This window comes from Neomonachus schauinslandi, chromosome 10 (assembly GCF_002201575.2).
Source record: "Neomonachus schauinslandi chromosome 10, ASM220157v2, whole genome shotgun sequence".
Lineage (NCBI taxonomy): Eukaryota > Metazoa > Chordata > Mammalia > Carnivora > Phocidae > Neomonachus > Neomonachus schauinslandi.
The window spans coordinates 137669315-137690152 of NC_058412.1; the positions used below are offsets into that span (position 1 = coordinate 137669315).

The 20838-nt window shown below is 63.8% G+C and overlaps 1 protein-coding gene across 1 annotated transcript in view; it reads right to left on the reverse strand.

Moving 5' to 3' along the window:
* Positions 1-8307: 8307 nt before the first annotated feature.
* The window catches only part of KCNQ2 (potassium voltage-gated channel subfamily Q member 2), a 36523-nt gene continuing 23992 nt past the window's right edge, over positions 8308-20838 (reverse strand). Inside the window, exons 13-18 of the mRNA XM_044919059.1 lie at positions 16196-16419; positions 15489-15597; positions 14989-15120; positions 12869-12976; positions 9394-9517; positions 8308-9012 (exon numbers count right to left, since the gene is read on the reverse strand). Of these exons, the coding sequence (XP_044774994.1) occupies positions 8308-9012; positions 9394-9517; positions 12869-12976; positions 14989-15120; positions 15489-15597; positions 16196-16419 (1402 nt within the window). The remainder of the gene's footprint in view (positions 9013-9393; positions 9518-12868; positions 12977-14988; positions 15121-15488; positions 15598-16195; positions 16420-20838) is intronic.

Consider the following 20838-nt stretch of genomic DNA (forward strand, 5'->3'; position numbering starts at 1 on the left):
CCAGGGGGCTGTGTCCAGGGCGCTGCGGGCAGGGGGCTGTGGGCAGGGGGCCACATTCAGGGGGCCACGTCCAGGGGGCTGTGTCCAGGGGGCTGCGTCCAGGGGGCCGCATCCAGGGGGCCGCGTCCAGGGGGCCGTGGGCAGGGGGCCGTGGGCAGGGGGCCATGGGCAGGGAGCCGCGTCCAGGGGGCCGTGGGCAGGGGGCCGCGTCCAGGGAGCTGTGTCCAGGGGGCCATGTCCAGAGGGCTGTGTCCAGGGGGCCGCATCCTGGGGGCTGTGGGCAGGGGGCCACGTCCAGGGGGCTGCAGGCAGGGGCCCACAGGCAGGGGGCAGCGGCCTGGCACACATGGGAGTCGAGCTTCCCTCGAGCCCACGCCTGCCCACTGTGTCCATCTGCACCATGTCCTGTCCCTCTGCCGACCACAGCCCCGCTGACCGTGTTCCAGGCATCGTACACACCCTCGGGTGGCCCCACGACACCTTCGGACCCTCAGAGACGCCTGCAACGTGCCCCCATGTGGTAGGAACCCCAGTGGAGAGTGAGGTCACCACAAGCAGGGACAGCGCGTTTGTGGGGTAACAAACATCCTCGAAATCTCACCAGCCACTTGGGAATGCTGATGTCACTCCAAAATCGCCTTCCATCCCCATGATCTTGTCCAGGGCAGGAGTGGGGGAGAGCAAGGGGGCAGGACGGGGCCGGCAGCGTGTGAGCAGCTGACCACTGGCACCCCTCAGTCAGCACCCCAGGAGGGACAGCTCTGCCCCCCAGGAGTCTGCAGTGGCCCTCCACCCCAGCCCCCACTCTCTGTTCCACAGGCATCCCCCTGTGTCCATCCCACAGCCCTGGAGGCCAGTCGGGAAGCCCCCTGCCCTCATCCCTTCCCCTCGCCTCCCAGGCTGCCCAGATCCAGCCCAACCACCTGCAGCCTTCCCCACCTTCCCTACAGAAGGGCCCCAGTCCCCAGGCCGGGCCATCGTGGCCCATGGGCCCAGGAGACAGCAGGATGCAACTCTGCGCCTCACCTACCTGGACTGCAGCAAGGAGCACGCAGACCTTCTCAGACACCAGGGCACCCACTGCGGGGACCCCAGAGGGCAGCGCAGCCAGGGGTGGGTTCCACTGTGACTCTGGCCACTTTCCCAGGTGGGCTCTGGGGCCACATACTGTCCCCTACTTACCTCTAGCCGGGGTGCCCCAAGCTCTCCCACTGTGGTTTCCTCCCCTGGGCAACGTGGTGATGGTAATGCCACCTCATGGGGGTGTGTGCGTGGCCTAATACACAGGGTGTGTGGCCATGTGGGAAGGAAGCAGCGGGGACCATGGGGTCACACTCTGCCCCACACTTCCCCACGCTGCTCATCCTGTGGTCTGGCAGCCGTGTCCAGCCGGGGCTGGGGAGATTGCTGGGCACAGGCTGCTGGATGGCCCCACACAGAACCCTGGTGTAGCTGGGCACGTGTTAGGAAGACTACATTTTCTCATCTTCCATACAGATTGTGACTGGGTTTTAGCTGATGGAAGGAGAAAGAAGCCTTGCGTGCACGTGCACGTGCATGTGCGTGTGTGTGTGACTTCAGAGACTGGTCTCTAAAGGGACAGGGTGCCCTTCCCACACCCCACACCCCATTTTGCTAGCTGGAATGAAGATGTAATGGCTGGACTCTAGCAGCCACTTTGGTCCATGAGGTGAACCTGAGGAGAAAGTCATGTAGAACAGAAAAAAATCGGGAGGGTCCTGGGTCCCTAGCCCCGTAGGTCCACCGGCCACACTAGTCCAGATAGCTTCCCTCTGGCCGTGTAGGTCATCAGAGACAAATATGAGTCTATTCTGTTGAACCCATGGTTATTTAGGGCTTCTCTGTTAATCACAGCCAAGCCTAAACCTAATCCTAGGTGACAATTCTAGAGAAACGGAGACAAATTTCTCAGCACAGAGAAATAAGGCGACCACTCCAGGACCACGGAATGCAAGCAGAGGACAACCTTCTTTTGTGGCCGTGAAGGGGGAGAGGCGGGTTGCTGCCTCCCTGTACGGCCTCCTCCACACAGTGCAGAGGGCAGTGCCAGGCCCCCCTTGAGCACCCCGGGGCCGGGCTTACTCACCAGCACCCCCAGAGCTGCAGAGAAATCTGGGCAGGGTGGATTGTGCTGGCCCAGGCACCCCAGGGCCATGCAGCGCAGGCTTCGGGCTTCCTGGGACGGCTCCGGGGCCCATGGCCTCTTGGTACCAGCAGAGCTGGGCAGGGGACACGGCAGGAGCCAGGTCAGTGCTGAGGGGCACAGAGATGACCTCAGCAGCCAACCCCAGGCCTGCAGATAGGAGCCTGGCTGTACCTGGAGCCTGGGGCAGTTCTCCCCAAAACCCGGGCAGCCCAGCCCAGAACTTTCTGGAAGTCTTGCAGCACGAAGGCCTCTGGTTGGTGGCCAGGCCTGCCAGAGGGCCAAGGGCACTGCGAGCCTTGAGCCCCACTGAGGTCAGCAAGTCTGGGCACCCACCCAGGACAGGGCGCTGCGTCTCAGGCCCCTGCTTACTGCTCTTCCTGCTCAGCTGACCCCCAGGGAGGGTCCAGCAGGGTAGAAAATTCCAGAAGGCAGGGGGCAGCATGGCTGGAAACATTCACAGCATCTCAGACCTGACTGCAGCCGGGCCCTCACCCAGGCCACTGCAGGGCGGGAGATAGGACGGCCATGTCCACCCCAACCTCCAGCACCTCAGCCAGCTGGGCCTGTGCAGCGGCCGGGGCGGGAGGAGGTGTGGTGGGCGGCCAGCGCCAAGGACAGCAGAGCCCCAAGCCGAGCACCAGCAGCACGGTCTGCGTCTGCACGGGACCCACGTGCATGGGGCTCACGCCCAGGAACTGGGCCCGCGCGCCGGACCAGAGGGCTCGCCAGCCTGGCCAGTGGCTCTCTTCCCCAGATGCCAGCTACTCCTGAGAGCAGAGGGAAGGGCCCTGGCAGGAGCCCCGGCAGACTCAGGCCAGGGCACAGGGTGAGCGAGCACAAGTTTCTACTGTTGCAGCCACCAGTGTGTGGTCCTTCGTCTGGCAGCAAAGGACACCGACAGAGCCCCAGGCCTTGACCCTGGACAGCGCGCCCCCCGAGACAGAGCCCCAGGCCCCAGGGACGGCGTGCAAGACGAAAGAGGCCACACACCGTGCAGGTTGAATCACTGTGTTTTACTAAGTGCACAGGTCCACTGGGCTCCCAAACAGGTCCCTGTGGCAGTAGAAATTTCCAGAACTTTTCACATGCGTCCCTGCTGCCAGATTCCACCCCTGAAGTCGCTGGGCAAACCCGGGCTGGGCCCTGTTCTTGGGGACAAGTGTGAACCGGACAGTGAGTTGAGCAAGTTAGCGTCTCGGCTGGTCCGTACAAAACTAGAGTTCATTCCCTGGGCGTCTATCCCTAGAAAACGGACAATGCGCGAGTCGAGGGTCAAGTGTGCGGTGGTAACACATTCACGAAAACAGAAAGGCCCGGCGGCTACGGTGCAGGATGCATACACGTGGTTGGAAGTGTATGTCAGTACGGAAGGCATCATGAAGAATTCTTTGGAGCATGAACAAAGTGCAGACGACCAAGGCAACAGCGCAGATGGGGGCCGCGGGGCGGCGAACGGCAAGGGTGGGCGCAGGACGGGGTGAGAAGGGTCCCGGTGGACGCACCGCCTGGAGCCCCGCCTGGAGCCCCAGCGGGCGCGAGGCTGGGTCCAGGTCCGCTGCCCGCTCTGCATCCGTCCGTGGCGCTGGTCCCGCGGACCAGGAGGAGGCAGGGTCCGGTGTGGGGCCGGGAGACGCCGGGGGCCTGGGGCGATTTCAGTGAATTTCCGTCAACGTGCATTAAGGCAAGACGTTATGAAGCCCGGCCAGAGTTGGGCGTGTGGTGTGGGGGGCCCGGGGTTGAGGCCACCCCCTCAGGGCCCCCTCCCCCTGCACCCGACCTGGGCGATCCCCAGGGTCTCCCTGGCGTCCTCCACCAGCCAGGGACATGCACGCATCTGTCCAAGAGCCCACCCAGTTCCTCCAATCCCCCGGATGCCTCTGAGCGGTTGACGGAGGGTCTCACCTGCCAGGGAGCGTGTCTTCCTCACTCTCTCTACCCTGTTTGCTAAAGCCACTCTCCCTCCAATGTCTCCTCCTGGGGTCTGCTGTCAGCCCCCACCCCCCCCCAAGATGGCATATCCAGAGAACCGTGGCCCCCACTCGCACATGCTCCAGGGGCTACCCAGTGTCCTGGCCTGGACAGCTGGCTTTCCTGGGTCTCTTGGATAGAAGAGAGGAGCAAGCCCCCAGTCCCAACCACACTGCCTCCTTCAGGAAGCCTTCCCTGGTTGTGCCTCCTACTTAGTGCTTGGCAGGGGCCCAGCGGAGCCTGCGCCTGGAGGCAGGAACACAGGAGGGCAGCTGGCCTGGGACGGCACACAGCCTGCCCTGGGTGCTAGAAGCAGGCAGCCCATCACTTCTGGGCCCCACCCGGCCCTCCTGCCCCTCACCCAGCATCAGTCCATCCAAGCAGGTGGCCTGAAGATCCGCTCCGGGGTCACGGAAGGCAGCTGAGGACCACTCAGGACAGCGTCGGTCAGGGAAGGGCATGTCTGATTCTGAGCCAGTGAGCACTGGGGGGCACCAGGGGCACGGAGCCCCACCGGCTGCTAGGGACTCCGCCACCCTGCTGGGTTGCCCCCAAACCCTCCATGGGTTCTCAGACCGTCCCTCTGCACACCGTGTTTATTCCAAGGGCTCGTGACATCAGAGGGTGGGACGCCGTGTCGTCACTCTGGTCTTGCAGTGTGACATCAGGGACAAGCGCCCGCCGCTCTGTACATTATTTACAATTTGGGGAATACGAAATAGATACAAACATCAGCATTTCTACAAAGGCCTCCCAGGGGCCGTCCACACCTCTGGGCTTCAAGAAGCATCTAGAAACGTCTCAGGGCCAATTCCATCCACAAACAGCATAGGCGGGGGGGCACCTGCTGTATGGAGTGCCCCCCGAATGTGGGGGCCGGCAGAAGAGAGGATGCCGCCCCCTTCTCTCCTGCGTTAATGTGTTGAATCCGTGACCACCGGGGGACTCCAGCCTAGTACGAGGGGAGAAGGTCAGTTAAACTAAACCACCGTGTTAAAGACGCCGACCCTGCCTGGCTGGCACGTGCGGTCTGGGCTGGGGAACTAGGGCTGGCCGCGGGGCACATCCCGACACCTCCGCTAGGCTTCTACAGAGCAGCCCTTGCAGTGTGGGGTCCCAGAGCCTCCAAACAGGGGCTTGAGGCCAGTGCCCACAGAGGAGGGGACGACTGGCCTCCCATAGGGAGGGGAAGGGGGGGCAGGCCAGAGGGAGCCTATGCCACGTGGCCAGGGCCCCTCCGTCCTCCAGGGAACCTCGTGAGGCCACGGCCCATGAGTTTACGTGGACGAGGGGGAGATGTGGGGCCACAACATGCCAGGGAGGGAGGGGACAACACCCACGTGGCCAAGGAGGGCAGAGGGAGCCAGCCAGGGCCCCAGGGTCACAACTGGACACCCAGACCTCCCTGGCCCAAGCCATGTCGTGGCATCCAGCTGACCAGAGGCTCTGGACAGCTGCTGGGCCAGCAGAACCCCAGCCAAGGGCCACCTGTCACTCAAAGTTGCTCATTCCTTGGAGCTTAAAGTGGGCAGACGCAGACAGAGATCAGACAGAGGGCCACCGCCATCAGGAACGCCGTGTGCGCACATGAGGGCAAGTGTGTGTGCGCGCACATGTGTGTGCACATGTGTGAGCTGAGTGTGAGCACAGGAGTGTGGGCTTGTGAGGGGCACAGATTCCAGCCCAATCCTTGTCTTAGGAAAGCTTTGCTGCACCTGCCAAGGGGTGACAACTGCCCTGAGCCACACTCGCGTCACACACACGCCCCACACACGTTCCGGGGAAGCACCAGCCTCCTTCTGCTGTTCTTCTCCGAAGGGGGGGCCCCAGGGCAGGGACGCACACTGCTCAGACCTGGGTCTGCGCGTCCCAAGAAGGCGTCCCTACAACACCATCTCCCCAAACTGTGCCCCTAGACCAGCCTCCCTTCCAAGGGGTCAGAGACTCCACGCAGGAGACCTCACACCCTCCCGTGGACGCAGGACCTGCCGGCGGGCTAGCCCGTCCCCCCGGCTGCAGCATGGGAGACCTCCCCCCCGCCCATCCGAGGCCAGCTCCTCAGCCTCCGGGGCGCACGGCACAGGGAATGTGTGGGACAGCAGTCTTTCTGTGGGGATGAAGGGCCCCTCTTCCCAGGGCCTGAAGCCCCCGACAGGGGAGGGGTCCCTGTTGCTGGCACCGCGGCTCTAACTCTCCCAGGGCCTCGAGAAAGGCTGGCCAGAGCTGGGGACGGGTGTGGTCGTGTCACCCCATGGCTCATGCCCTGCCCGGGGGCCTGCAGCCCAAGTCCCCCCTGGTGGGAGGGTGAAGGGGGCTGAGCCCAGAGCGAGGCGGTGATGGGAGGGCCACGACACACGGGCCACACCAGGTACCCGCGTTACCTGCACAGGCAGGGACTTTTCTCACCACTGTGAGGCCCAAAGCCAGAGAAGCACTGCCCTCAGGGACAAGGTTCATCAGTGCGAGGGAAAGCCAGTGTGGCCTCCCTTCCAGGCCACGGGGCCACTTACTTCCACGCCTGCCTCTCCCGGAGGCTGGGAAGGGGGACATCCTCATGCTGGGGCCCTGACATGAGCAGCGGTTCCCAACTCTGAGCCTGTGGCTTCCCACTCTGGGCAAGGACAGGCCGGCCCAGCCTCTGGCTGCCCGTCAGGCAAGGAGGTGCCCACGGCAGGACCCGGGGTGTTCTGGCAAGGGGAGGGGGCAGGGCCTACAGCCGTGGCCCCTGCCTGGCCAACAGACATCACTCCCCAAAGCTCTCTAAGCACCAGGACCCCATGCCCAGAGCCCAGGACCCTCAGATACAGCTCTTCACACCCTTCCCAGAGGACAGGACCGACTCTCTCACTGACCACTTCTGGTCCAAGTCACAACAGGGCTGTCCCAGAAGCTAGTTTTCTGGGGAAGTCGTCCCATAGCGGGCCTCGCTGCGCCCAGCCCTAGTGCACCAGAGGTCACTGCCTCAGAGAGAGCGTCAGGCACCCAGACTTACGGTTCCCAATGCCAGATACCCCCCCACACCGACTGCTGAGGGCCCAGAAAGGAGATCCCAAAGCTGGTGTCCCTGGGGTTGAGGTGCCTACCACAGGAGAGATGGGGGCCCTGCTCCCTGAGGCCCAGGGTGGAGATGGGCATCCCTAACTCCCAAGAAGTCACAGCCAAGGGACAGGTCAGTGGAGAGCAGGGGGGCAGATGGTCAGCCCTAGTGGGGACAAAAGAGGCTTCCTACAGGATAGAGCTGCTTCAGCTCCATGGAGGGAGGGAATCTCACCAACCCCTGAGGGGCTTTGAAGGCTTTTCCCAGGAGTTAGAGCATCATCACCCAGCCCTGGGTCCTGCCGAGGCACCAGTGAGGGACCACCACAACCTGCCTGGGACCCGGAAACAGGATCCCAGCCCAGGGGATGCCCCCAGCATGCTCCCTGCACACGGGTCTCCATTTCATTGCTGGCCGTGGCCTGGTGGCCAGAGCCCAGCCAGAGCAGAAGAGAGAGAACACGGGGATGCCCATCCCCAGATCTCCTGTGGCTGGGGGAGCCTCCAAGGACCCTCCTCCAGAAGACTGTGGAGCAGCCCCTCCCCTCAGGAGCCAACGCTGGGAGGTCCTGAGGCCCCACCGTCTCTTCCCCAAGCCAGCATCCTGGACTTGGGATTGGCTCAGAACCCGGGGTCAGGGGGAGATGGCGCTGACCAGCAGCTCTCTGGAAGTCACCCGTCACGCCTGCCTGCCCTGCGTGGACTAGCGGGGGCAGGGACGGAGGGACAAGGACAAGCCATGCCCCAGGGGCCAGCGTACCCCCTGCCGCCATAGCCACAGGCCCAGGCTCCCTCCCCACCAGGCCTCGAGGCCACCCATTCTACCCCCTAGCTGCCACCCTCACCCGGGCCCTGCTCCTCGGCCCCACGCCTCCCCCCTACCAGCAGGGGTCTGTCCTCAGCCATCAGCCCTGCTCACACCCGGGCCAACGGTCTCAGAGTGGGCACAACCGGCCTGGCTGCCCCTTGTTAAAAAAGAACTTTTGTCAGCCTGCAGTGCGTGAGACCAAGGAGCCCCCCGCCTGCCTGTCGCCTTGCACAAACCCCCCACCCATGTTGCTCTAAGGAAAGGGCCCCAGAGAGTCCCATCTGCAAACCTGGAAGGCCAAGAGTCAGGGAGAGGCCGGCGGGCAGCCTCATTTCCGGGGCCCGGCCCAGCCCACATCGCCGAAAGGGCCCTCCCCAGTGGCAGAGCGCGGCGGGGGCCCGCACGGGGTGCAGAGGTCCGAGTCTGTGTCCGACTCGCCCTCCGCGATGTAGGGTCTGACTTTGGCGCAGGGCGCCACGGCCGCGTAGCAGCTGTTGAGCGCGTCCAGGTTCTCCTTGGACTGGGAGATGCTGAAGCCGCTGAAGGAGCGCTCCAGCTCCTCGTGGTCCACAGACGGGATGGAGATGGACGTGTCGCTGTCCCGCAGGGCGCCCTCGTGCCTCAGGAACTCCGTGCTGGCCCTGTTGCCCCCACTGTAGGCGGACAGCGACCGCTCGTGGGCAGGCGGGGGCGGGATCCTCACCAGAGAGCCGTGGTCCCCCACAGGGGAGGTGCCGTGGCCCTGGCGTGTGTGGCATTGCTGTTGCCACGAGGTGGAGGGTGGGCACTGGGCTGGGGGCCCGGCCGGAGGCGCCGAAAAGTTCTTCTGGCCCCCGGAACTGGCAGAGCGGATGAGCTTGATGATGCAGCCATTCCTGTCTCCGTGCTCCCGGCTGTCCTCGGGGCTGTGGTAGGGCGGCGCTGGTTCTGGCTCCTTGGCCCCAAAGTAGGCCTCCGTCTCCGTCGGGGGGATGCCCATGCGCTGCATATAGATGTTCACCAGGAAATCCAGCTTCTTCTCCATGGACAAGACCTGCAAGGGGAGCTACTGGACCAGGCCTGGCGCTCTCCAGAGGTGGGGACCCCGGGCTGCTCGTCGGGGGGGCCCAGGCTGCTCCCGGGAGGTGGGGGGACCCTGGGCTGTTCCCTGGAGGTACAAGGACTCCAGGTTGCCCCCCACAGAGGTACGGAGGCAGTGGGAAGCAAACGCAGCAGGAGCTCAGCCTCTGACCGCACCCATCAGTGTGTGTGGCCCCTTTGGGTAAACCCCACAGCTCCTTTTGTTGCCTCCCAGAAGCAGACCCCGAGTGCAAGGTCTTATGCACGGCCCCTGAGGACCAGCTCCCAGGAGAGGGCAGGGGCCCACCCTGGAGCTCCAGGACCTGCCTGCAGGGTACGTCTCAGCCCCTCGTACCTGCTTCTCCACCTTCCCCAGCCGGCCCATCATGCTGGGGTCCTCAGGCAGCTCTGCCTCAGCCGGGCCCTTGGTGCGGTCCTTGTCGGTGATCGCCGGGCCCCGCCCCACGATCTGGTCCACTCTGCCGGGAAGAGACCCCACCCCCCAGCATGAGCTCGGGTGGGCACGGCGGGGCCCGTGGCCCTCTCCTCCTGGGCCAGGCCACGGCCCCCCAGATCCAGGCTCCAGGCTGAGCCCGGAGCCGACCGGGGGGGCAGCAGGGTGCCAGGACAGGTGGACGTGGGGCACCTGGTCTCACCCTGCTCTCTGAACCTGAGGGGCGCCCATTCCGTTCCAGTGGGCTGGCACATTAGCAAGGAGTAAAGTGGAGGGATTGGGACCACGTGCCCCTCAGCTCCCCTCCCCCATGCCCTGCCCCCACCTCTGAGCTTTACTCCTACACAATGTGCCACGTGGTCCTCAGCCCAACGGGGGTCTGGGGAGGGCAGAGTGCCACGTGTGTGGCAGGAACAGAAGCAGATGACCAGAGCCACACCTCCATGCACACCAGATGGGGGAGGGGCACGGACCAAGACAGGAAACCGCCAACGCACCATGGAGGGGGCAGACAGAGCCACTGCCAACCAGGGGGAGTCTGTGTGTGCTTGCTGCACGTGTGCGCGTGAGCTGTGTGTGCTTGCTGCACGTGTGCACGTGAGCTGTGTGTGCTTGCTGCACGTGTGCACATGAGCTGTGTGTGCTTGCTGCGTGTGTGCATGTGAGCTGTGTGTGCTTGTTGCGCTGTGCACGTGTGCGCGTGAGCTGTGTGCTTGCTGTGCGTGTGCACGAGCACGTGTGTACATGAGCTGTGTGTGCTTGCTGCGCATGTGTACAAGCTATGTGTGCTTGCTGCACGTGTACATGAGCTATGTGTGCTTGCTGTGCGTGTGCACGTGTGTGCGTGTGAGCTATGTGCTTGCTGTGCATGTGCGCATGTGTACATGAGCTGTGTGCTTGCTGCATGTGTACATGAGCTGTGTGCTTGCTGCACGTGTGCGTAAGCTGTGTGCTTGCTGCACGTGTGCATGAGCTGTGTGCTTGCTGCGCGTGTACATGAGCTGTGTGTGCTTGCTGCACGTGTGCACGTGTGTGCATGTGAGCTATGTGCTTGCTGCACGTGTGCGCATGTGTACATGAGCTGTGTGCTTGCTGCATGTGTGCATGAGCTGTGTGCTTGCTGTGTATGTGCACACGAGCACGTGTGTACATGAGCTGTGTGTGTTTGCTGTGCATGTGCACGTGTACAAGCTATGTGTGTTTGCTGCGCGTGTACATGAGTTATGTGTGCTTGCTGCACTGTGCACGTGTGTGCGTGTGTACATGAGCTGTGTGTGCTTGCTGCACGTGTACATGAGCTATATGTGTGCTTGCTGCGCGTGAGCACGTGTGCACACGTGTGCTGTGTGAACGCAGGTGCAGGATGCGGAACGCTGTTGCGCTCGTCTCAAAGAGGCCGTGGGTAAGAGGCAAAGGAGGTTTCTATGTGGGAGGGGGACCGCAGCTGTGTCCTGCGCAGCAGGAAGGGCCACCGCTGCAGTGTGGGCTCCTAACGCTCCGCGCCAGAGACCCGCACGTTACGTGGGAGCTCAGAAACAAAGACCCTGGCTGTCCACAAGCCGCTGGGTCAGCCACTCCGTGCCTGCTGGCCGCACAGCACTCCCCCGCAGCTGAGGCCAGGTAGCCCCCGCCTGTCTCTGGCCGGGAGCCTCAAGCACAAGGCCCTCCTCAAGTTTCAGAGTGCAGGAGGGCACGGCTCCCACACGCTGGCAGGCGCCCTGTGAGCTGGCCGGGGCCAGGTCTCGGCGTCCTTCCTTACCCACAGGCCGCCCTGTTTGCCTCTGGTGGGGAGTGGGGCTCGGGGTGGCTTTTTCTTTCTGTTGCATGAAGCAGAAGAGGGGTTGGGACTTGCATCAGCCATGGTGCAGCCTCATGCTCTACAGAGCTGCATGCTTGCCTCATGCACCAAGGACAGGAGCGATGGGGGACAGCGGGGGGACCCTCGGGCTCCAAGCAGACACCAGTGGAGAATGGAGAGGGAGAAGGGTTCTCTGGTATTTCCAAGTGTCCACACAGTCCAGGCATAAGTGCTCAGCGCCTTCACCCCTGCCACATGACGGGCCACCTGCCTGGCTGGTCCCCCTGGGAGCCTGGAGCTGCCACGGGCAGGGAGTTGGGAAAGGGCCCTCCAAGGGGCCTGGGCCATCCCTCCCCAAGGCCTCAGGCAGAGGAGTCAGGTTTAACCCCCACGTGCCCACACTGTCCTTCCGGCCCCTTCTGTGTGACTAAGTGTGTCCTCTGGCTACGGCGGTCCAGAGGCCTGGGAGGCCCTGAGGGCTACAGGACCTTCCCAGCTCATGGCTCTGAGGACCCAACTGCCACCCCCTGCAGCAGAGCCCGGAAGGATGGGCTTGAATCTCAAGGCTGGAGAACACGAACCAGCAAACACTGTCTGAGGCTGCCCTGGGTCACGGCTGCTCCCCCAGGGATTCCTTTCTCATGGAAGAGCCACCGGGTTGAGATGTCCAGTGTGCTGACCCTCAGCCTCACATGCAGAAATCCTGGCACACAGGGAGGATGGGTCAAACACACCAGTCCCTCCACCAGCCAGCTTGGACCCAGTTGCCAGCATCCCTGCTGGCCTCTGGAATGCTCTTGGGCCCCTCTGCCCTCGCCCTCCTCCCTGCCCCAGGGGCTCTGCTCTCCCCCAGCTGACCAGACCTGTCCAAGGGGCACAGGTCACAAAAGTCATCTGAATCTCCCCAGGAAGGCAGGAAGGCCCTGGAGCTTGAATTCGTCACTACAGAAGCTACTTCTGCTAACTCACCACCTAACCATGCTCTCGCCTTTCTCTCTGCCGGTCAGCCGGGACCAGCTCCAGTGATGCTAATTCTGATGGCCGGAAATAAAGCTCCAAAACTCTCAGGCATTCCCTGGGAGCCTCGCCCATTGCTGGGCGCCTGGCAGGGACTTTCCTATTTATTCTTCACGACAGTTCAAAGGTAAGAGAAGCAACAGGACCTGCTCAGATCCATGGAGCCGCCCAGGTCAGCCCCACTGAGGGGAGGGCGTCGGGAGAAAGCCCCGGAGGGGCTGGGGAGGGAAGGACTCCGCCAGCCATGGAGCCCCATGGCTCTGAACACATCTGATCCTCACAGTGGCGCCCCTCTGCTTCTGCCCAGGAAGCACCCCCCGGGCAGACATCACTCAGGATGTCCACGGAAAGGAGCCCCCCATGGCAAGCTTCCCCAGACCCTGCAAAGAGGAGCAGCTCAAGGCCACCCTGACACCGCCTACCCAGGGCCCACGGGGCACAGCCTTCCCCCCGCTGCTGCTCTGTGGGGAGATGCAGGGCAGGTGTTGCCGTCATGTGGCCTGGGGCGAAGGGGGCTGGCCATTCCACAGAGACAAGGCAAGAGAGGGTTGGCATCCTGACCTAGGTGAATACTGGGGTGACTCTCTCGGAGGGGCCGTGGGTCCTTTGGTGGGGTACTTCTTGTGCCGGGGAGTTGAAGGGGGTGGGGGGCCCACAATCATATCTATCCTGGCGAGTGAACAAGAAAAGAGACACCAGCAAATGCATCGTGAAGAGCACGGAAGGGGAGTCGGCTGAGGGACGCTGCACGCGGAGCGCAGTGGCTGCCACGCCCGCCTGGCTGGGGTGGCGCCCCATCTGTCCCGTGTGCGGGCGAGCGCAGGACCGGGGAGCTGCCGCCTCACGGCCGGGCCCAGGGCTGCCCGGGCGAGCAGGTGTGTGCACGGGAGCCGCTGCGAAGGACAGCCGTGAGGCTCTGCCAGGGAGGGGCAGAGCACCCCGGCTCCTTGGGGTGGCCCATTTCTGTTGCTTTTCCAGACAGAAAGGGGGGAGAGGGAACGTTTAGGACAGAAGAGCCTGGTGAACAAAATCTGCCTCCGTGAGAGAGATGTGGGAGCAGGCCCAGCAGCCAAGACACCGCACTGCTCTCTCACACACACATCTGGGCGTGTGCACGCTCACACGTGAGCACACTCACACACATTTGCTTGTATGTGCACAGTGGCACACATATCCACTCACACACTCGCACAGATCGCACACATCTGCTCACACGCACGGCGCAGGTCTAGCCGATGCTCTGGGGAGGACAGGGAGCGATTGGCTTCCTAGCCTCAGCCCGTGTGGAGGAAGGGGTCACCGCCCCCGGCTCCCCGCCCCACGGGAGCAGCTTCGGGCCCAGAGGGACCCCTCCTGGGCGCCCCACTGCAGGACTGGGGAAGCACACCAAGGCAGGCGCACACTGACTTCCCCAGAATGAGGACTACACTACCCAGGAGCTGGGCTGACCCCTAGGATTGTCCCCTGACCGTCCAGACCTTCTCCCAGGCAGGGCCCAGGCTTCTGGGGCAGACAGCCTGCAGCGGCCCAGTCTGAGGGACCCTGGGCAGGGGAGGGAGCGTTGACTGGGAGAACCATGGGACCCACTTCAGGAGAGACCCATAACAACAGCCCTGTGGGCTCCTCACAGACCCCACAAACACACGTGCACGCACATACTTTTTTGGATGTGGCAGAGGGTACACACTTCTGAGCACGTGTGTATTTGCGGTACATGTGTGTCATGGAGGTAGAGAATGCTTGTATGTGGGCATGAGGCTGGGTGTAGCTGTGTGTGCATGTGTGTCCATGCGTGTGTGCGTGTGTATCCATGTGTCCGTGTGTCTGTGCCTGCGTGTGCAGCTAAGTCCCGGAGTGAACAAGCCTGTCCCCACACACACACGGCTGCACACAAGCAGAGCGGTGTGTGCCCGGCCATCATCGGGCCTCAGACGTGCGTCCCATCCCCACTTCCTGCTGGGGGAGTGGGGAGCCCCCCGTGAGGCAGGGACGTGGACAAGCCTCTCTGTTCCCGTGTAGTGTCACTGCTTCCTGATGGGGGTCACGAACCCGCAGCCTCATCTCCTGAGAACAACCCCATCCCCAACACACACGCACACAAGTGTGCATGGCTCACACATACATGCATACGTGGCACAGCACACAGAGGCACATGCACACACCACACACATGCATAACATGTGTATGCACGTGCGTGCACCCGGCACACACACATACACGTGTGCACACACATGCACCCATGCGTGTAACCACAGATACCCGAACACGTGCACACACGTGTGCATTCACACAGTACACGTGTGCCCGTGCATGCATGTGAATGCACACACACATACACGCTTGCCCACTGTAGCGGGGGCAGGGGGGTGAGAAAGGAGAGACAACAGAAATATTCAAACAAACAGACCACATGAGGACACAGCAGGACGCCCACGTAGGGCTGGTGTGGGGCCAGAGAGGAACAGCCCGGAGGCGGCAGCAGGTAGGGCCGACCACCGTGTCCCCACAGCCTTGTCCACCATCCCCCCTCTGGGGGGGCAGCATGTGGACCCCCACGCTGCACCCCACCCCTGTGCTGGCCCCTGAGGGACACCACCACACTGGGGCCACACTGGCCCAGAAGGACCCCGCCTCCATGCCCTGGGGCTGGGCAGGCGGGGGGGGCGGGGGGGGGCTCTTGCCTGGACTGCAGGTTTTTGATGCGGGACAGCATGTCCAGGTGACCAGCCGAGTATTGCTCAATCACATCCATCACGTCGTATGGCCGCAGGCTCTCTTTGAACTTGCGCTTGGACACCAGGAATCGCATCACGCTGGGGGAGCACAACTGTGAGCCCTGGGCTGGCCCCTGCCCTGGGCCCCCCCAGCATCTCCCAGAGCATCCACTGGAGGACTCGTTACAGTGATCTGGCCCAGCCACCCACCTGCCACATACACAGGCCACTCCTGGGCCTGGGGTGCAGACAGACCCTCGTCCACCCGGGACCCCTGCGGGGGCGGCTCCTGGCCGCCCCCTCAGAGCCTCGGTGCTCCACACCCAGGAGGGGCAGAGGACAGCCAGGACGGGAGGGGCCCCGGGCGCCATCACCAGCCCCCAAAGGACCCGCATCCCAGGGACAGCGGACAGCACCCTCCTGGACTCTGTGGGGAGGCCCCTTGCCCTGGACACTGAGTGCCTCACCACACGGCCCGGATGCTGACTTTGAGGCCCGGGGTCAGATCTTCGGTCACAAACTCGCAGTTACAACTCTTGTTGTCTTCTGCGATGTCCTCCCCAGGGAGACTTGCTTCTAGGTGGAAGGAGACACGGCCCGTCAGGGGCGGAGACACGGCCGGGGACCGAGGGGGCCACAGCACATGCTCGTCGGGGACAGCATCAGGGAAGCCTTCCGGCGCTCTGGAAACCTGCCCTCTGTCCCGCCGAGGCCGCGAGGAGAGGCCCACGCGATGGCTGAAAAGTGGACGAAGGGCAGACCCAGTGTGCTACGGCCATAGGAAAAACAGAACATCAGCCCGCCATAAACAGGCGTGAAGCCTGATTGGCGACCCAGTGTGGAATCATCTGGAAACAGGCACACACGGCGTGTGGTTCCACGTGTGTGAAATATCCAGCAGACTGGTGGTGGCCGGGGGCTGGGAGGGACCACTAACAGGCACGGGTCTCCTCCGGGGCATGGAATGCTCTGGAACGAGACAGGGGGTCTCTGCTCAACACTGTGAATGTGCTCACTGCACGGAGTTGTTCGCCTGGAAGTGGCTGGTTTTATGTCACGTGACTTCACCTCAAAAAGAAAAGGAAAAGGGGGAGCCACTGCTCAAGGGGGCTGCAGGGCTCCCGGTGGTGCCCGAGGGGCAGCTGGACCGCGGGAGGGCAGCGGCCTGACCCACCTTCTGAGTTCTGTCGGGATGCGGCCCCCTTAATCCGGAAGGCCTGCCGCGCCCGGCTGCGGTCCCCGAAGCTCCAGCTCTTCGGCACCTTGCTCGGACTGTCCTCCAGACTCTGGTCGGCACTGGGTGACCGCCGGACAGTCTGGGCCTGCGGGGACCCCTTCCCCTTGGCAGCCACGCCTCGGGGGCTGGAGAAGACACGGTCTTTCAAACTGACCTTCTGACTGCTCCCACGAGGACCGACAGGAGGGCGGACACACACAGAAAGACAGCAAGAGAAATCACTCTGCAAAGAACGCTCACACCCCACCGTCCGCTCACAGCTGACGCCTACACGTGGGGGTGGGGGCAGGGAGACAAGGAGCGCAGGCGGGTGGGCGCTCCGAGGGCCACTCAGGGGCTCAGCCTGGCTGGGGAGGTGGTCAGTGGACACTTAAAGCACTCTCGGTGCTACGGAAAGGTGTCAGAGTCCTCTCCACACAGTTCTGTCAGGCCTCCCTCTCTGAGGTGACGTGAGGGCCCCCAAACGCCTTGCAGGTCCCCCTGCCCACCACACCGCACACCTGCCCCCGCGGCAGCCCCCTCCCGCTGCTGCCTGCCCCAGGGGCCGGAGGGGTGAGGTCTGCAGCTGACCACTGGCCTCTGCCAAGCCCCGGGAGCCCCCTGGAGGAAGGGTTGGGTCGGGAGCAGGAGCAGGAGCGTCACGGAGGGGGTGAGGGCCCCCTGTGGGCGCTGTCCAGTTCCCCCACACCCAGGGCCGGCACAGCCTCCACACCCACACACAGGACGTGACCGGGGGTGGGACTGAAGGCCCACGCTGCCAGAGGGACGGAGTGGACGCACCTCCCCTGCCGGCCGCCTCGCTGGAATAGGCCTTGCTGGCCCGAGGCCACTGGGAGGGGGCAGCCCTGCCGGCCACGGCCCTGCAGGCGTCCTCGGGCCCCCGCCCCCGGCCCCGTGTCTCTTGGAAGCTGTGAAGATGGGTCTGGAACCCTCTGGGCAGCAACCGGGAGGCACGAGTGGGTCGTGATGGTCCGGGCGCAGCTCAGGCCCGGAGACCCAGCAGCCACTCGCTTCCTCCCCCGGACAGTGTCCACTGTCTCAGAGCAAGGTTCTTGTGACCTGCACACCTGCTCACACCCAGCCACAGGCAGGAGCCACAGAACTTCCTGGAACAGCCTCCGAGCCAGGCCTCGTGCTGCCCCGGGCTGTGCGACAAGCCTGCCCGGAGGCCCAGCGGGGTCTCTGCTGTCACTGGGAGGCCGCCATCACCTACTGACCCCTCAGACGTCGCCAGACCCCCGTGTGGCTCCCCTGGGTCACCACCTCCATCGACCCCAACCAGGACCCACAGCCGAGACAGGTCCCTCGGACGGCGCAGACATGACTGGCCACGGAGAAGAAGTGGCCAGGGGCCTGGTCTATCCCGCCTGAACACTGCAGTCCCAGCCAGCGCCCTGTCCCTCCCCCCGGGCAGCGGAGATAGTCCCTCTGCTAGATCGAAGGTCTCGTGGGACAGGGAAAAAGGGAAGAAAGGAGCCCCCAAGAGCCGGAAGTCGGCCTCAAGTGAGGATCCCACTCGGGAGTGGGGCAGATGTCTGCTTGCTCGCGACACTGGCCCCAGGCCCGTAATGGCACAAGGCCAAGAATGGGCAGATGGGAGCTGAGGGACGCCCAAATCCAGGTGTGCCGCGGGGCCCTCGGCACAGATGACCTTCTCCTTCCCAATGGAGACCAACACCTGGTCCAGGGAGACCACGGAAGCCATGGCCCCCCAGGCCCCCAGGCGCTGGACCCCACGCAGCTGCCTCGAGGACGGAGCCACAGGAAGGCCTTGCTGTCCCAGCCCCTGGAAGGCCCAGACCGGGCAGGGGTGCTGTGCCGGAGGAGGTCACCGTGTGGATGCCTGAGCTAGCTCAGCTCAGCCTGCAGACGCCCGGCCCCCGGCCACCCAGACCAGCCCCATGGCCAGGTGCCCACGCAGCTCCTGCTCCCACAGGTGTCCGGGGAGGGCTGCCCTAACCTCACAGGCCAAGGACAGAAGCAAACAAACATGAAGGATGGGGCTCTGGCCACCTGCTGCAGGGGAAAGAGCCCTCGACGAGACCACCATGTGTGTGAAAGGGGCACTTTCCTGCCATCTGCACTTTGGCGTTCACACGGGACTGGGGAGCAAGTTCAGGAGGGCCTGGGGGAGAAGGCCAAGCCCCAGCCTTCCCTCCCCCACCTGCCACCCTACAGCGAAACTCTAAACACCCGGGGCTGGCTGTACAGGGACGGGGCAAGTGGGAGGCCCCGCCTGCCATCGACCACACCTGGGTCTGCACAGCCGGGGCCCGGCTCAGCGGTGAGGGACCCAGCGTCCTCTGGGAGAACAGCCCTGCCCACACTGGACCATGATGCCCAGGGCAAGTGCAAAGGACGGAGTGACATTCGTGGGACTTACACACAGCAAGGCTGAGCTTGGCCCGGCCTCCTGGCCTGGCCGTGGGCACCTCAGGCCCTTCTGGTCCCCAAGCAGCCTGACCACAGCCCCTGACTCAAGGGACTAGCCTGCAGCCCCACAAGCTCTGCACAAGCAGGACAGCTTTTGCTGGGGCCCCAAGTCTCCGCTCCTGCGGCTGCAAGTCTCCCCCAAGCGCCTACCTCCGGGAACACACAGGCAACGTGGACAGGTTGGGGGAGGCAGGCCTCCAAGCCCCTCTCCGGGAGAGGACTCAGAGCATGCACAGATGCAGACGGACAAGCATGCTGCCGCCCGGGGGCCCTGGTCCTGCCGCAGAGCCCCTCCCCACGCCCGCTGCTCGACACCATTGCTTCCAGGGCCGGCGCCGACCGCATGCACAGGACAGGCGGACACAGCTGCCCACACGCGGCAGGGCTGCACACTGCATTGGTCAGGGAGGGAGGCAGGCGGGAGGGAGACGGGGGCGGGGGGGCCCAGAGCAAGCAGGAGGACAGACGCTTCCACACACCCGACAGCAGACGTGGACAGAGAAGTGGAGGTGCGGACAAGGAGCCCACGGTGCAGAGGGCTGGGGTGGGGGTGGCTCTTCTACCGTCCCGTTTCCAGTCCGCCCTAAACCAGGCCTGTAGTGGGAAGGGGGAGCCGAGGGCCTCTGGCTCCGTGGCGTGTCTGGTGTGTCAGGACCGGGGGGAGCCCAGCACACACAGGACGGAGCTGCCTCCCGCGGGCGAGGCGCCGGGCCAGGGGGGCCGTCCTCAGGTGCGTAGTAGAGGTGCTAGACTGGCGAGCCCCGCAGAAAGGGCTCCCCAGAGAGCGACGAGGACCCCAGAAGCCCCCAGCGCCCATTCTGGGCTTCCGAGCCCCTGGCCGGCCCCCCTCCTGCTTGGAGCAGGGCATCGTTTGGCTTGGGGAGAAAAGCATGTTGGCGCTGCCGCGCCACGGTCAGCCGGAGGCCGTTTGGAATCACGGGGGAGGTCGCGCTGCCAATCAGAATTGGGGCCTGGGGGGCCGGGGGAGGGGGCGCCAGCCTCGCCCTCGCTCATCTAGAACCTCTAGTAAGCAGAGTGTTTGGCGCGGGAGGGGAGGTGGGGAGCCGTGCAGCAACGGTCGGCGCGTGCGACACGCCCGCGGTACCTAGAGTGTCCAGGGCAGCATCCACACAGGGACTCTCTGCACGGTCTGCCTTTACTGGAAATGAGGAGAGCACAGTTAGTCCTGGCACACGGGCGGACAGGACGCACGGGCCCACCCGCAGGGCGGCTCTGGGCTCAGGGTCCACCAGCAGCACTTGGATCTGAGCAACGACACTGAGAGGGCCGCACATAAAGTCTCCCGCCGGCCTGGAAAAGAAAACAGTGCCCTATTTTTGGAGAAAAAAAAAAAAATCCCGGGTTTTTTTTTCCTCCAAAAATACCTTTTCCTTCCAGAGTCAGAGTTTTGGGCCATGTCTTTTTAAAGATGTATTATTTTTTGCTATATTCATGCCAACAAAAAAATAATACATGGGCAAGACTTTGCAAAAGGCTGGTTGTAGATGGGCAGGATTCCGGAAAGCACACATTTTAGGGAGGAAAAACGTGCAGTCTGGTGTCACAAACCAGTCACCAAGGCTCCGCCAGGCCCCACCAGCTGCCCTCGGAAGTGGCCTCAGTTTACCCTGGAGGGAAGCTCAGGAAAGCGGCCTTGGGGGTGCGTGGATCTAAGGGGACTGTGGACGTCAGTTCCCCTGGGGCTCGGTGCTGAAGCCCTGGGCCGGCGGGCCGCACCTGCCGGCAGCTCCTTAGGAAAGCCCCACCAGGGGTCCACACTCCCCGAGAACCTGCCCTGGAGGCCCGCGATCTGTCTCTGCACCAGCGCGTGCACATTTCTGAGCAAAACTAAACACACAAGAGCCTTTCGTTTTCCTGGAGCCTCCCTCCCGCCCTCCACCTCCACAGCTGTTGCTGAGATAGCCGCCCTCACACCGTGGGTCCGAGGAACCAGACGCACCGACGCCCCCCCACCCGCCCCGCGGAAACCAGCTCCAGGCCTCTGTGCCCAGCGCCCACACAGGTAAACGCTGTGGCACCTGCCAGCACCCCAACAGGACCTCAGCAGCCACTAGAAAGGACACGCTCTGCTAGTCCCACAGGGTGAGCAGGTCAGGCTCCTCTGAGAGAGCTCTGTGTGGCCCGGG